The sequence below is a fragment of the Myotis yumanensis genome, unplaced genomic scaffold (assembly GCF_028538775.1).
Source record: "Myotis yumanensis isolate MYYU_CA2020_CCGP unplaced genomic scaffold, mMyoYum1.0.hap1 SCAF_9, whole genome shotgun sequence".
In the NCBI taxonomy this organism is placed as follows: Eukaryota; Metazoa; Chordata; class Mammalia; order Chiroptera; family Vespertilionidae; genus Myotis; species Myotis yumanensis.
Window position 1 is genome coordinate 64,067,697 of NW_027223760.1, and position 13,323 is coordinate 64,081,019.

At 42.6% G+C, this 13,323-nt stretch overlaps 1 protein-coding gene across 4 annotated transcripts in view; it reads right to left on the reverse strand.

Moving 5' to 3' along the window:
- Positions 1–13,323, reverse strand: part of HIBADH (3-hydroxyisobutyrate dehydrogenase) — a 160,059-nt gene that overhangs the window by 55,019 nt on the left and 91,717 nt on the right. For 3 of the 4 annotated variants that reach the window (XM_070424482.1, XM_070424484.1, XM_070424485.1), the window contains exon 7: positions 9,203–9,359. In XM_070424482.1, the coding sequence (XP_070280583.1) occupies positions 9,203–9,359 (157 nt within the window). Of the gene's footprint in view, positions 1–5,060; positions 6,009–9,202; positions 9,360–13,323 lie in introns of those variants that run through there. The other variant, XM_070424483.1, reaches the window with a different exon arrangement.

The window sequence follows — 13,323 nt, forward strand, 5'->3', positions numbered from 1 at the left end:
TGCCAAGTTGGAGGTACCTGCGGAACCCACACACGGGTAGGGTTTATCAAACTGCATCATAGACACGGGGGGCCGATAATTCTCCTGGAGGGCTGTCCTGTGCACTGTAAGATGCTTAGCAGCATCCTGGGCCTCTACCCACTATATGCCAATAGTATCCCCGACCCCCAGTATAACAACCAAAACTGTCTCCAGACATAGTTTGTCCTATGTCCCATGGGGCAAAACTGTCCCAACTGAGAAGCACTCACCAAGAGAGAAAGATCTTATCTCATTATTTTCCCCCTTATCTTTCAGAGATATAATTCATATACCACAAAACTCACCATTTAAAAGTGTACAATTCAGCTGTGCCCTCGGTGGTCCCGGATCTGTCTCTTGCTTCAACAGTGTTTGGACGGAACAGACCCAGGAACGCCCCTTCTTCCAGCCTCCAGCCACCCTCCTGCATCTTATCCAGTCACCACCTTCAGAACCATCTCCAGAACCAGCTCACACACCATTCTGATTTTTTTCTACCTTAACTCCTTATTGCCGTACAACCATGAGCTCCCAAATTCGTCAGGATTATTCCAAGGTAGAGTTAACCACTTGGCCAACCTGCATCTGCAGGCCTCCCACACCTACCTCTCTCGGGGCTTCTATTTCAACTGCAACTATGTGGCTCTCGAGGGCGTGGACCACCTCTTCCGTGAGTTGGCAGAGAAGCACGAGGGTGCTGAGTGTCTCTTAAAGTTGCAAAACAAGCGTGGTGGCCTCGTTCTCTTCCAGGATGTGCTGGAGCTTCCCCAGGGCGAGTGGACAAAACTCAGGACACCGTGGAGGCCGCCCTGGCCTGGGAGAGGAACCTGAACCAGGCCCTTGTGGAGCTGCAGGCCCTAGGTCAGGGGTCCTCAAACTTTTTAAACAGGGGGCCAGTTCACTGTCCCTCAGACCGTTGGAGGGCCAGTCTATAGTTTAAAAAAAAACTATGAACAAATTCCTATGCACACTGCACATATCTTATTTAGAAGTAAAAAAACAAAACGGGAACAAATACAGTATTTGTATTTGCATGTGGCCCGCGGGCCGTAGTTTGAGGACCCCTGCCCTAGGTTCTACCTGCGCAGACCCTCATCTCTGTGACTTCCTGGAGAACCACTTCCTGGATGAGCAGGTGAAACTCATGAAGAAGATGGGCAACACCTGACTCCCCTCTGCAGGCTGCCGGCCCCCAGGCTGGGCTGGGCGAGTATCTCTTGGAAAGGCTCACCCTCAAGCACAACTAGAAGCCTTTGGAGCCCAGAGGCCTTTGAGAGGCCCCTCTGCACCCCCTGGTGCCTGGCTTTTATCTGAGCCTCTCCCTAAAACAACCAGCCATTCTTTTAACCACCCTGAAGCCCTGTCCCATGCATTGGACCAAATGCAACAATAAAGCTTTATGCAGCAAAAAGTAAAAAATGAAATAAAAGTGTACAATTCACTGGCCTTCAATACACTCACAAAGTTGTGTAGCCATTATCACTATCAAATTCCAGAACATGTTCATCACCCCAAAAGGAAACTCTATACCTATCAGCACTCACTCCCACTTCCCTCTACCCCTCTGGTCCCTGGAAAGCAATCATGACTTTGTCTCAATGGATTGCCTATTCCTGACATTTCACACAGAATCACACAGTATGTGGCCTTTTGGGTCTGGCTTCTTTCACTTAGTGTGTTTTCAAGGTTCATCCATGTTGAGCATGATCAGTGCTTCATTCCTTTCATGGCCAGTCTTCCACTGTGTGGATACACCGGTCTGTTTATGTCATCATCAGCTGAGAAACATTTGGATTGATTCCACTTTTGGGCTATTATGAATAACCCTGCTATGAACAGTCATGTACAAGTTTCTGTGCAGACATTTCATTTTTCCTGAGTATGCAGCTAAGAGCGGAATTGCTGGATCATGGGGTAACTATGTTTACCCTCTCGAGGAACTGCCAAACAACTTTTCAAAGTGGCTGCACTGTTTTATATTCCCCAGCAGCATTGTACAAGGGCTTTAACTTCTCCACGTGCTCAACAACACTTGGAATTGTCCTTCACTCATATTTTTTTGTTTCAAGTTTCCAAGCAAGCATTTAATATTAGGCTACATTGTTTATGACTACTTTAATGATGAAAAAACTAATGGTCAGAGAAGGGTGACAAACAGGTCATGCTTAGAGGTTAGTAAAGTCCTTTCCAGCATTATTATTTACTAGTGGCCCAGTGCACAAAATTCATGCTAGGGGGTGTGTGTCCCTCAGCCCGGCCTGCACCCTCTCCAATCTGGGACCCCTCGGGAGATGTCCGACTGCCGGTTTAGGCCCGATCACAACCGGCAGTCTGACATCCCTCTCACAGTCCAGGACTGCTGGCTCCTAACTGCTCACCTGCCTGCCTGCCTGATTGCCCCTAACCACTCTGCCTGCTGGCCTAATTGCCCCCAACTGCCCCTCCTTCCAGCCTGATCACCCCAACTGCCCCCCTTCCAGCCTGCTCACCCCCAACTGCCCTCCCCTGCCGGCCTGATTGCCCCTAACCGCCTTTGCCTCAGCCCCGCCACCATGGCTTTGTCCGGAAGGACATCCGGAAAGTCTCCCAGCCTAATTAGCATATTACCCTTTTATTAGTATAGATTATTCTATGTTGCAAAACTATGATTAACTTCAACGCTGCTAATGGCAGTCTTACACATGACCTGTGTGTGCAGGTTTTAGTTTTCGGAGAATCCCCCTTGCTTGCACTCTTCCCTGCTCAACCATTCAAAGACATCAACTACTTTGCAAGGGTCCTCTCTCGTTTGTGCACCATTATTTTTCCCTCTTTATTTAATCATTGCACTTCCACCAGCACAACCCATAGCTCTCATCTTAAAAACCAAGAAAACTTCCCTTGACCCCATATTCCCTGCCAGTTATCTATCCCACTTGTCTGTTTCTTTTACAGCAGAACTCCTTGAGTTGTTTCTCCTCATCACGTCCAATCTCTCTCCTCCCATTTTCAATCCCATTCCCAACACTCCATCCGAATACTTGTCAGGGTCACCAATGGCTTTTAATTTGCCAAATCCAAATGATTCATTCTCAGCCCTTCCATTACTCAGTGTATCAGGAGCTTTTGATACAAAGAATCATTCCCTCCTTAAAACACTGTCTTCATTTGGCTTCAGGGACGCCACTCCCATTTTTCCCTGCCTGACTGGTCACTCCTCCTCAGGGCCCCGTGCCAGTCCCGCCTCATTTTCCCAACTACTAAAAGTCATAGAGTAACACAGGGCTTGTGCTTGGACCTCTGCTTTTCCCTACTTAGATGGCTCTGAGGCACCTAAAATGAACTCCTGATTTTTTTCTCCTAAATCTCTCACCATCTTTCCCAGAGTAAATGTAAACTCCTTTCTTCAATCTTCTTTACCAACCCTGAGGCTATCCTGGATTCCTGCCTTTCTCTCATCTGTTGGTGGCTCTTTTTAAAATATATATATATATTTTATTGATTTCAGAGAGGAAGGGAGAGGGAGAGATAAAAACATCAATGGTGAGAATCATCATCAACCAGCTGCCTCCTATATGCCCCACACTGGGGATTAAGCCTGCAACCTGGGCAGGTGTCCTGACCGGGAATCGAACCGTGACCTCCTGGTTCATGGGTCAATGCTCAACCACTGAGCCATGCTGGCTGAGCTGTTAGTGGCTCTTTTATGTTCAGAATCTGACTCCTTCCTGCCTCCTCCATCATGAACATTCTGGTCCTAGCCGCCACCATTTCTTAACTGCATTATTACAATCGCCTCCTAACTGCTCCTTGCTTCCACCTTGACCCCACAATCCATTCTCCATACGGCAGCCATGCAATCCCTTTAAAAAGTAAGTCAGAGCACATCCACTCTCTGCACAAGATCCTTCCTGGCTGGCTGTGACGGGGTGTTTACAAGATGCCATGATGCCCCTCCCCGTGTCCACACCTACACAGTCCCCTCCCGTGCGAACTCTGGGTTTGGCCAGGAGACTTGGGGTAGTACAGCCACGAGGTGAGCAGGGGCTTGAAAAGTGCTGTGTTGCTGCTGGGAGCACTACCACGTGAACAAACTCGGGGAAGCCCTAGCAGAGTGAGGCCAAACTAGAGCCTCCAGTTCCAGAGGAGGTGGCCCAGTCCAGTAGAGGAATACAGCCAACCTAGAGAATCTTGAAAAAGAATAAACGTTAGTTATCTTAAGCCAATAAATTGGAGGTGGCAGTGTATCAGCGTTTGGCTCCTGCTGATATACTGCTCGTTTCACTCAGAATAAAAGCCAATGTCCTCACACAGCCTACAAGACCCTGCACCCCCCCATGTCATGACACTACTCTTACACCTCCTGGTTATTCCTCATAGCTAGTGTTATCCTGCCTCAGGCCCTTTGCACTTTCTGTTCCCTGCACTTACAATGTTCTTTCCTCACATCCTGCATGGTGTGCTCCCTCATTTTCTTCTCTGCTCAGATGTCACCTTATCAAAGAACATCTCCCTTACCACCCTAATAAAGTACCCCTGGTAATCCCATCCATCCTCTTTATCCTCCCCCTCCCCCATTAGTCCTTATTATCACCTGACATATGCATTAAACATTTACTTCTTGTCTGTCCCAACACCTCACACACATGTGAGAGAGCAGGATTTTGTAGTTATGTTCATCACCATGGCCCCAGCACTTGCTATAGTGCCTAGAATTTTTTTATCATCAGGAAAATGATGGAAGTTGTCCTTCTGCCAAATTTGGTGTCTAGGTTTATCACCTGGGACATTTCTAGGAGCAGAGGTGAGGAAAGTAGCAACTGTGCTCCATGTTGTTAAGTATTACATTGATGCAGCTGGTTTTCTGTAGCACTCACAACCTAGAAACCATTCAAACAAATGTGACTAAGGGTTCAGGTAGAGCAGCAGGGTTCTGGCTTGTCACTGGCCAATTCCCCTCCCTTTTCCCCATCCTTTCCCCTTCCTCTGTTACACCAGTTTTTCAGACCACTTGATTGTTCACTGAATGGCTGGGAAGACACAAAAACTCCAAAAAAGAATTATCAGCATAGAAATTTATTCAATTTCAAAATAATATGTTTCTATTTAGAATACTATAATAATTATCTAAAGCAAATATCATCATTGGCTCTGAAACAGGTCTAAAGATGTCATTCTTTTGAAGTCAAAAATATGTAGTAAGAATGTACAAGGAAGGAAAAATATAAAAACAAGTTTGCTGAGTATGGGGAATTGTTACAAGAGGAACACACTAAGATAATGTAACGGAGTCCAAATTATAAAACATACAGCAAGGAGTTCTCCTGCTTTATCTATTCCCCAGAAAGTAACTCAGTAACCTCAGTAATGCAAGAATACCACACCTGGTAAACAGGACAAGCTTTCTGAGGGACACAGGTAGTAACTCACTGTATTCCCCCTTTCTCTAACCCCTTCCTCACACCGAGTTCTTTTTTCCTTTGAGATCAATTTTGTCCTGTTGGAAAATATTTGTTTTTATTTGTAAAGTGGTATAAGTAATATCCTGATTGAAGTAATCAATTATTTAGCTGAAGATGCTCAAGGATCACACTTTTGGAAAAGGTCAATCAGCTAGTTAACAGAGACCATCGGGGGCTTGCAGAAAAAAAAAATTCAGATAATGTATGTTTTCTAAATAGATAAAAATAAGCAGTAAAAAATGGGTGAAAAACCCATTTAACTGTGACCTAGACAATCTGAAGCAGACAGGTGACCTTTGATTAAACTCTTTTACTTGTGGAGTGAACGGTGGGGAGGCTCCGAGACAGAGTTTGGTTTCCAAGAGTGTCCAGGGCCAAAGTGCCAACTCAGAAGGTCTCCTCCTCTCGCAGGAACTGGAACACGGACGAGAAATCCTTCTTCGAGTAGCCCTTTGCACACATCATCCTGTAGATCTGATGGGCCTGGCTGCCCAGGAGGATTGGGCTCTTTGTGTTGGTGGCGGAGTCCTGTGCTAATCCCAGATCCTAAACCAAACAAGGCAGGAGGGACACGCTGAGACTGGGAGGAAGGCTCATTTTGAACTGTGGCTCCCAAGGCTTTGGTTTCAAAGAAGAAAAAATGAAGTCTGAGAACAAAAGATACTTACAAGCACTACGGTAAATTATATGTATATGTACATTTTATAAGTGCTTTCGCTTATAAATTGCTGCAAAATTGCTCCAGCCAGAAACTTTGTCCCCCTCCCCTCCTCCAGACCTATTTGTTTTACTTTGACTTTGCACAAGGGTGAGATCACACAGGCAAATGCTTTTTCAGGATCTGCAGAAGCCTGTACGCCTAAGCCAAAGCCCATTGTGGAATTACTGGATATCCATTCAATCTCTTATTCAACAAATATTTAGCAGCCACTATGTGCTGGGCAGTGTTCTAAGTGCTGGTGATACCCAGTCACTGTTCTGTGCTTACTGTCCGGGGGAAGACAGACTCCAAAACAAATCTTAAAATTCCAGACAACAAGTGCTGTGAAGAAAAAGAAAGCAGGGTGAGGGGGTAGAAAGTGATGGACAGCAAGGGGTGGGGTGGAAGGAAGGGAGTTCTGATAGAGGAAATGTTTAGGGAAGACCTCCCTGAGGTGGAGACACTGGACCTAAGACTTGGATGTTAGAGAGGTAGTGAGTGCTCTGGAGAGCTGGGGGAAGAGTTTCAGGCATTTGGAACAGCAAGGTCAAAGTCCTGAGGTGGGACATGGTGTGCATAGTCAAAAAATAACATGAAGCCGATGAGGCTGAATTAGAGCAAGCCAAGGGGCCGGGAGGGCAAGGGGCTGGACGGCAGAGGTGGAGCATAGAAGCTTTAATGTCTGCACTTGAAGTGCAATGGGACAACCATCTTCACATCTCATAGACCTCATCCTGCTCCTGAAAGTTTCAGAACATATATGGCTGTTTGAAAATAGACGAAGTTAACATTATAAAGCTTCTACAGTTAAACTGTAGCTAATGGATATCTACTACCATAAAAAAGGAATCTTGTCCAAAGTTGAAATATCTGAAGTACATGGCAGAAAAGACAGGTGTGCATAACTGAAACAATATTCCCCTTATTTCATTTACTTGTGATTTTATTAGAGCTGCAAACAAGTGGCAAAACCAACTTGATTTTCTCCTTACCATTACCACGCTCACTTCCCTCACCACGGCAAGTCAACAGCAATGAAAGGGGAAAGGCAAGAAGCAAGATGAGAGCTAGTTCTACTCTTTGCAGAACATACTTGATAACTGAGCAATCACTGATACCATCCACTTCAGAGAGAAAATGATTCAAAGAAAAAACAAGCAAACGTTAGAGAATGAATTAAACCTCTAGCTTCTTAAATATGCATGATGTCACAGGTACAAGCATTATTTTTTGTTTATTTGCATAATTTTCACATGTAAAGAGGTAGATCTGGAAAATCTACTTAACCTTAAATTCTTCTACAGCTAAAAATCAAGTTGAATTATCACCCACACACTTAACAAACGTGGGAGTGCTCATGCGCCGACAGGCAGGCCAGCCTCTTGTCAACACCATCGAGCAGCACACCTGTAAGATGTTTTTATTTTTAAATGACAGAGAAAAATCTACACAGGAAGATGGCACTTAATTTTTAACCTATTAATAAAACTAGAATGTAAGAACTCAGAAAAAAATAACATATTGAGCAGACAACACTACTGAGAGAAAAAAATCTATTGAGAGTCTTTCAAAGAAGCAAGTAAATTATTATTCCAAATAAGAGTTTATAAAACCAAAAAAAGAGAAACACAAATGCCTTGGTGGCTGCTCCTTTAACACATGGACATTTTTAAAAGGGAGAGGTGGCCTTTCAGTCCCATAATCCTAAGTGTTAGAGAAAGAAGGCGTCCTTTGAAGCTTCCTATACAGAATTTAAGACAAATGAATATCCCACTTCACTCATCAAATAAAATATTTACAAACTCATGAGCTCAGTGGGGGATCCAGGAAAAATATAAAACAATTGCTAAAGACTTCAATAAATTAATGGAAGACCAACGTATGTTTTACAAGGAGACAGACATATTGGGGGAGTACCAAGGGTCATCATGGTTTCCCATAAGCTGCTTCTTAGTGCCCATCAGAAACAAGCCTCTAGGCTCTGGAGTTCAGAAGGAAGATCTAGTTTCTGTATTGACTATGTCCTGAGTAAATACATACAATGTGTTAGAATTTTATGAGTTAAGACCTAGAAATAAATGCACAAGCCTCTACTTCAATGACCTGCTAGCATCATATTCCCTAGCACAAGATTTAATGGCAGTTAAGTAAAACATCTCTTAGTAAGCAAAGCCCCGGTCTGCCCAACAAGCTACTGTGGCTTTAATCATTGTAGCATTGAGGGGGATTTCTTTAATCTCTATCAATTTATCTGCACAAATCTAACTGGCTGTGGAGCGTTTTGCAAACAGCTCTCTGAGGTAATGTAAGATTTTTAAAAGTTCCTCTCTAAGTGCTCTCATTCTAAGCAAAATTAAGAAGTACTCTTCTTTATAAGGGAAATGACAAGTGCATTTCATAGAAGAAACATGAATAAAACAGTAGTATCCATGAGTTTCACACTGTACTGCCTTATGCTAGTAGTTGAAAAAGCTATCTTTTATTATCAAGAAAATCATTTTAAAGGAAGGACCTTTAAAATAAAAGTGGCAGATTCCTCCTGGGCAGGGACACTGGAGAAAATGACTCAAGAAAAGGTGTCCAGCTGAGGAGAGGACAGGTCCGGAGAAGAGCTCCCGAACAGAGCCAGCCCTGCAGAAGAATGGGGCTGCCCAAATCCATCCCCTCTGATTAGAAGCCTCCTCCCTCCTACACTTGACCTGTTAGCTGCTTCCTCTGTTGGAGCCCTTAGCAGAATTTTAGGAACCAAATAAGCTAACAGGTCACAACCCACTTCATACAGATCCAGAAAGGAAACTGGGCCTAAGTGTGACTCTTTCATTCTTCCATGTGCCCTGACAAAGGCCCCTGCAGAGCTGATGAAACAGGGCATCCTAGGGGCTACCTTCTGTTTCCTGCATCAGCCCCACAGCATAACTGTAAAAAGTCCGTGTGGAGGATCTGCAAACCTAAATATAGGGAGGGAGGGAGGGAGGGAGGGAGGGGGAATTAGACCATTACACATTTCCCCTCTCTTGGGAAGACTCTGCATTTACCATACCTTAGCCATGAGTGTTGTTCCGAATCCACCCTGATAGTTATTAGCCGAGGGAACTCCATCCATCACCCCAGGTACAGGATTGTAAGTGTCACTTGACCAACACCGTCCTGAGCTCATATTTAGGATTTTAGCCAATAGTTTTGGGTCAAGCCCTAACCTGTCAAAGATCAAAGAAAAGAAGTGTTAAGTGTCAAAATGTACAAGTCATGCGTGACTTATTTACCTATGAGGATGCTCTGTCTTCTCTCTCCATTTATTTTATGTCTTCAAAAATCAAAGCAGATTGATGAGAGTGAAGAATCCAATCTTAAATTATGAAATATTAAGAGCTAGTGATCAAACCATTCTGAGCCAGACATTCTGCAATGAGAGAAAACCTTCTGCACTGTTCTACTTCTTAGAAATAACAGAATCGCAGAGAAGTGTTGTTGGTTTATCACACGTAGGTTTTCTATGAAAAAATAAATGTCTTTCTCTTTTGGACATTATGCATTACGTGTCACATAAGAACCTTAAATGAATATGATCATCTAAGTTTTACATTCTTTATTCACAAATGATATATTTCAGAAAGAAATATGGACAGAGAAACTAAGCATCATGGGAGTCCGTGTGCATTTTCATGTCTGTTTATTCTTTTAGCTTTTCTGAGAATACATGCAAGAGATGAGCCATGGGCAGTAAGTGAACTTAAGAAAAGTTATCATTATAAAAGAAGACATTTCTTCCTGCAAACTTTTCCTTGTTTATTAAATCTTCTTCAGACAATCTTGCTTATGAAGCAAGTCTGCACCAAGTTGTGACATATGCTATCTATTCGAAGACATGCATTATAGTTCTGGGTCAACTGCTGATAAGGTTACTGATCCTGATAAGACAAAGTCTGCTCAAGCGGAAACATCATTTGTTCTATCACTGGGCTGATGGCATAAACGACTGTTCACTGTGGACCCAGAAAATAAAAGAATCAAATGCTATATTACTTTGATCCTAAGTCTCAATGCAGTTTGGGAAGTACAGTTTTGCTAAGTATCACTAAATCAAGTTTTAAATAAAACCTGCTGCTTTTTCTTAAAACCAATCTCTTCAAGAATAGTAATAAAGACTGAAAGGAGACACATATAAATGTTAAATAAGCTGCGCATTTTGGCATGTTTAAGTTCTTGTTTACTTAGTGTGTTCAAAATATATGTCTGCTTACTTCCAAAGCGGAGTAGCATGACCAGTTCAACATGTTGCTAGTGTTAGTGCAGGGGCTTGGGCTAATAGCAGGATGTATGTGGACTCTTCATGTAATAAAACTGCTCTGTAACATCACATGGCAGGCCAGCTACATGAATTGATATGGTGGGTCCTGTTCTAATGAGAGGGTTTTCCTAAGGATTATAAAAGATATAAAAGACCCAATTGAAACTGGCTATCACACATTCTGTCCAACTGTGGATTGCTGGGAAGAAACACAACAGTTTTAACTGTCAGTTATATATGTGCCAGTGAAAAAACCTGTTTCATTCATTTGTTTATAAAGATCCTTTGTTACATGTATAGTTTGCTACTGGATGCTTTCTTTCCCCTTTCAAATAAAATTAGGCTCTCAATATGCTGCAGGTGACTTTGGAAAAGAAAAAACCAATGTGCTTAGGGAAGAACTGTGAAAAGTAAACTCACAAATTAACAACAAGCTAATTTGCTGCAACTGCCGATATGTTCTCTAAGCACAACGTCTAATGTGTTCCATGAGCAGGAATATTTTAAAGACCCCACAACATCGCTTTTCCCTTCCATTTGGAATATAACTTAGGGGTTTCCTAATTTAGATTCTTTTAAAAACAGTTTATCACAGTTAAAACAGCAGAGTTGCTCCCCTCTTTACAATCCACCAGACTATACATAACAGTACCTCCCCACAGTTTGTACTGCTAAAGAAATTCATGCCTTGTCTGTAAGCCTCACCAAAATGGTAAGCAAGGCTTATTATTCTTTGTAAGCCCCTAAGTTTCATTTTTCTTGAAAGTTCAAGGAAAAACACTGGCAATAATTTATGAAGTCCTTTTTGATAAACACATTACTATTTAGAAGCACCCTGAGGGGCACACAAAAACGAGGCAGCAGTTGTTGCGTGCTCACTTCTCAATCAGTTGCCTCCCACCATGCTGATTCCCTTTAGGAGATGGCGACTCCCTCTCCGCTTTTGCTCCAACCTCCCCCCCAGCATTAAAAAGAGCAAGTTAGAAGTGTTTTGCATTTCATCTTTCTGAAGGTTTTTTCACTGGCACATATATAACTGACAGTTAAAATTAGACATGATATTAAAATCAGTTGCTGGAGTCCTCTGTCTTCCACTGAAACTAGCTCGAATACACAGTAATTGTCATTCAGAGAGTCTATCCTAGAACGTCATGCTTCACTGGAGAAGACTGAGTTTCCATCTGAAATCAACAAATTAATCCAAGACAGGTATCTGAAAGGGCAAGTTTAATAGGAAGCAGCTACTGGGCTCTCAACCATGATAAAATGTTATTGCTGTTTCCCTGTAAATTGGCTGGGAACATATGATACTTTCTGCATAAGAGCCCCACTGCTGTTCAGGAGATATACAGCTCAAGCCGTCAAAAGGATGACAGTCTGTCAGTCCCCATAATAACTTGCCACTGGATGTGGTTCGTGAGTGCACACGTGCATGCATGTGGCATTGCAATTGCTGGAATGTTCTCTGATATAAACAGAATGAATTCATTGCTCTGACCGCATATATAATGCAACTCATATAAACGTCACTGTGTCAAATCTACTCACCTCTACAATACAAGAATTTTAAATGAACTACTGAGAGAAGTAAAAATGCAAAAATTGTAAAAAAAAAAAAAAAAAAGTTAGAGAACCCAAATGTTTACCTTCGCTGTAACCAAGGCTTTTAAGGGCCAAATAAGTTTGTTCACTTTATAGTCTCTGTATCTATCTATACTGTCTGGTTTTACATAAGAACAAAGCCAATGATTTCACTAAAGTGAACAGCTCTAGAAGTGAAACATCTAAGACCATGTCAATCTTTAGTCAATCACTGAGTGACTCATCTAATGCTCACACAGATCTTCCATGCGCAGGTGCTGTACCTGCTATACCTGCAGCCAAGGAGACCAGAGTAAAGGAGCTAAGTCCTGTGACTGCCCTCCAGGAGTGGGCCAGTTAAGACACACACCCAGATACCTTTGACCTGAGGCAGGAGAAGTATCTCCCTCCGTTCCTCCGTTCCTCCCTCCCTCCCTCCCTCCCTCCCTCCCTCCCTCTTCATCCGCTTGACAAATCTTCACTGAGTGCCTACTATGTGGTATGTATGTTCTTAAGATATGACAGTGAACAGACAAAGCCATTCCCCTTCCTGAAGCTTGCATTCTAGTTGGAAAGACACAATAAACAAACAAACATATTATATATATATATATATACATATATATATGTGTGTGTGTGTGTATGTATATATACACACACATATATACATATATATGTCTATGTATATAAAATGCCATCTAGTGAGAAGTATTATGAAGAAAAGGCATATAAGTACATTTAATTCAAATACTAACCACTACCACCATCATGTCAATCACCACCATGTACTGAGCAGCTACTATGCGCCAGAATCTGTTTTTAAAGATTTACATGGATTAACTCTTCACTACAACCCTATGTAAAGATATTATTATTTTTGTCATTTTATAGATGAGAAAAGCTTAAGTTCGATGGCAGAGCAGGGATGCAGACATCAACAGACATCCAAACTCTTATCATCCTCTGAGTCTCACTGGGTCATGTGGGTAGGGAACTTGATAGCCAATCAGCCAATCTGATGGCATTTTATCAGCTTTTTAAGAAATTGGGTCAAACTGTTACTCCAAACCTTTTGCCATTTGCTAAATCTACTAGGGTATACACTTAAGGCTTCAGTCATCACAAAACAACAACAACAACAACACAAAACAGGCAACATCTTCTAAGGACAGAAGCCCAGAAACGAAAATTATTCTTGTGGGAAAGTTTTCATCTTGAAAAGCCTTCCAGAAGTTCAACTGTTAAGCTTTTGATGGAAGAAGACAATATGGTTGTTGCTGGAGGGGCTTGGG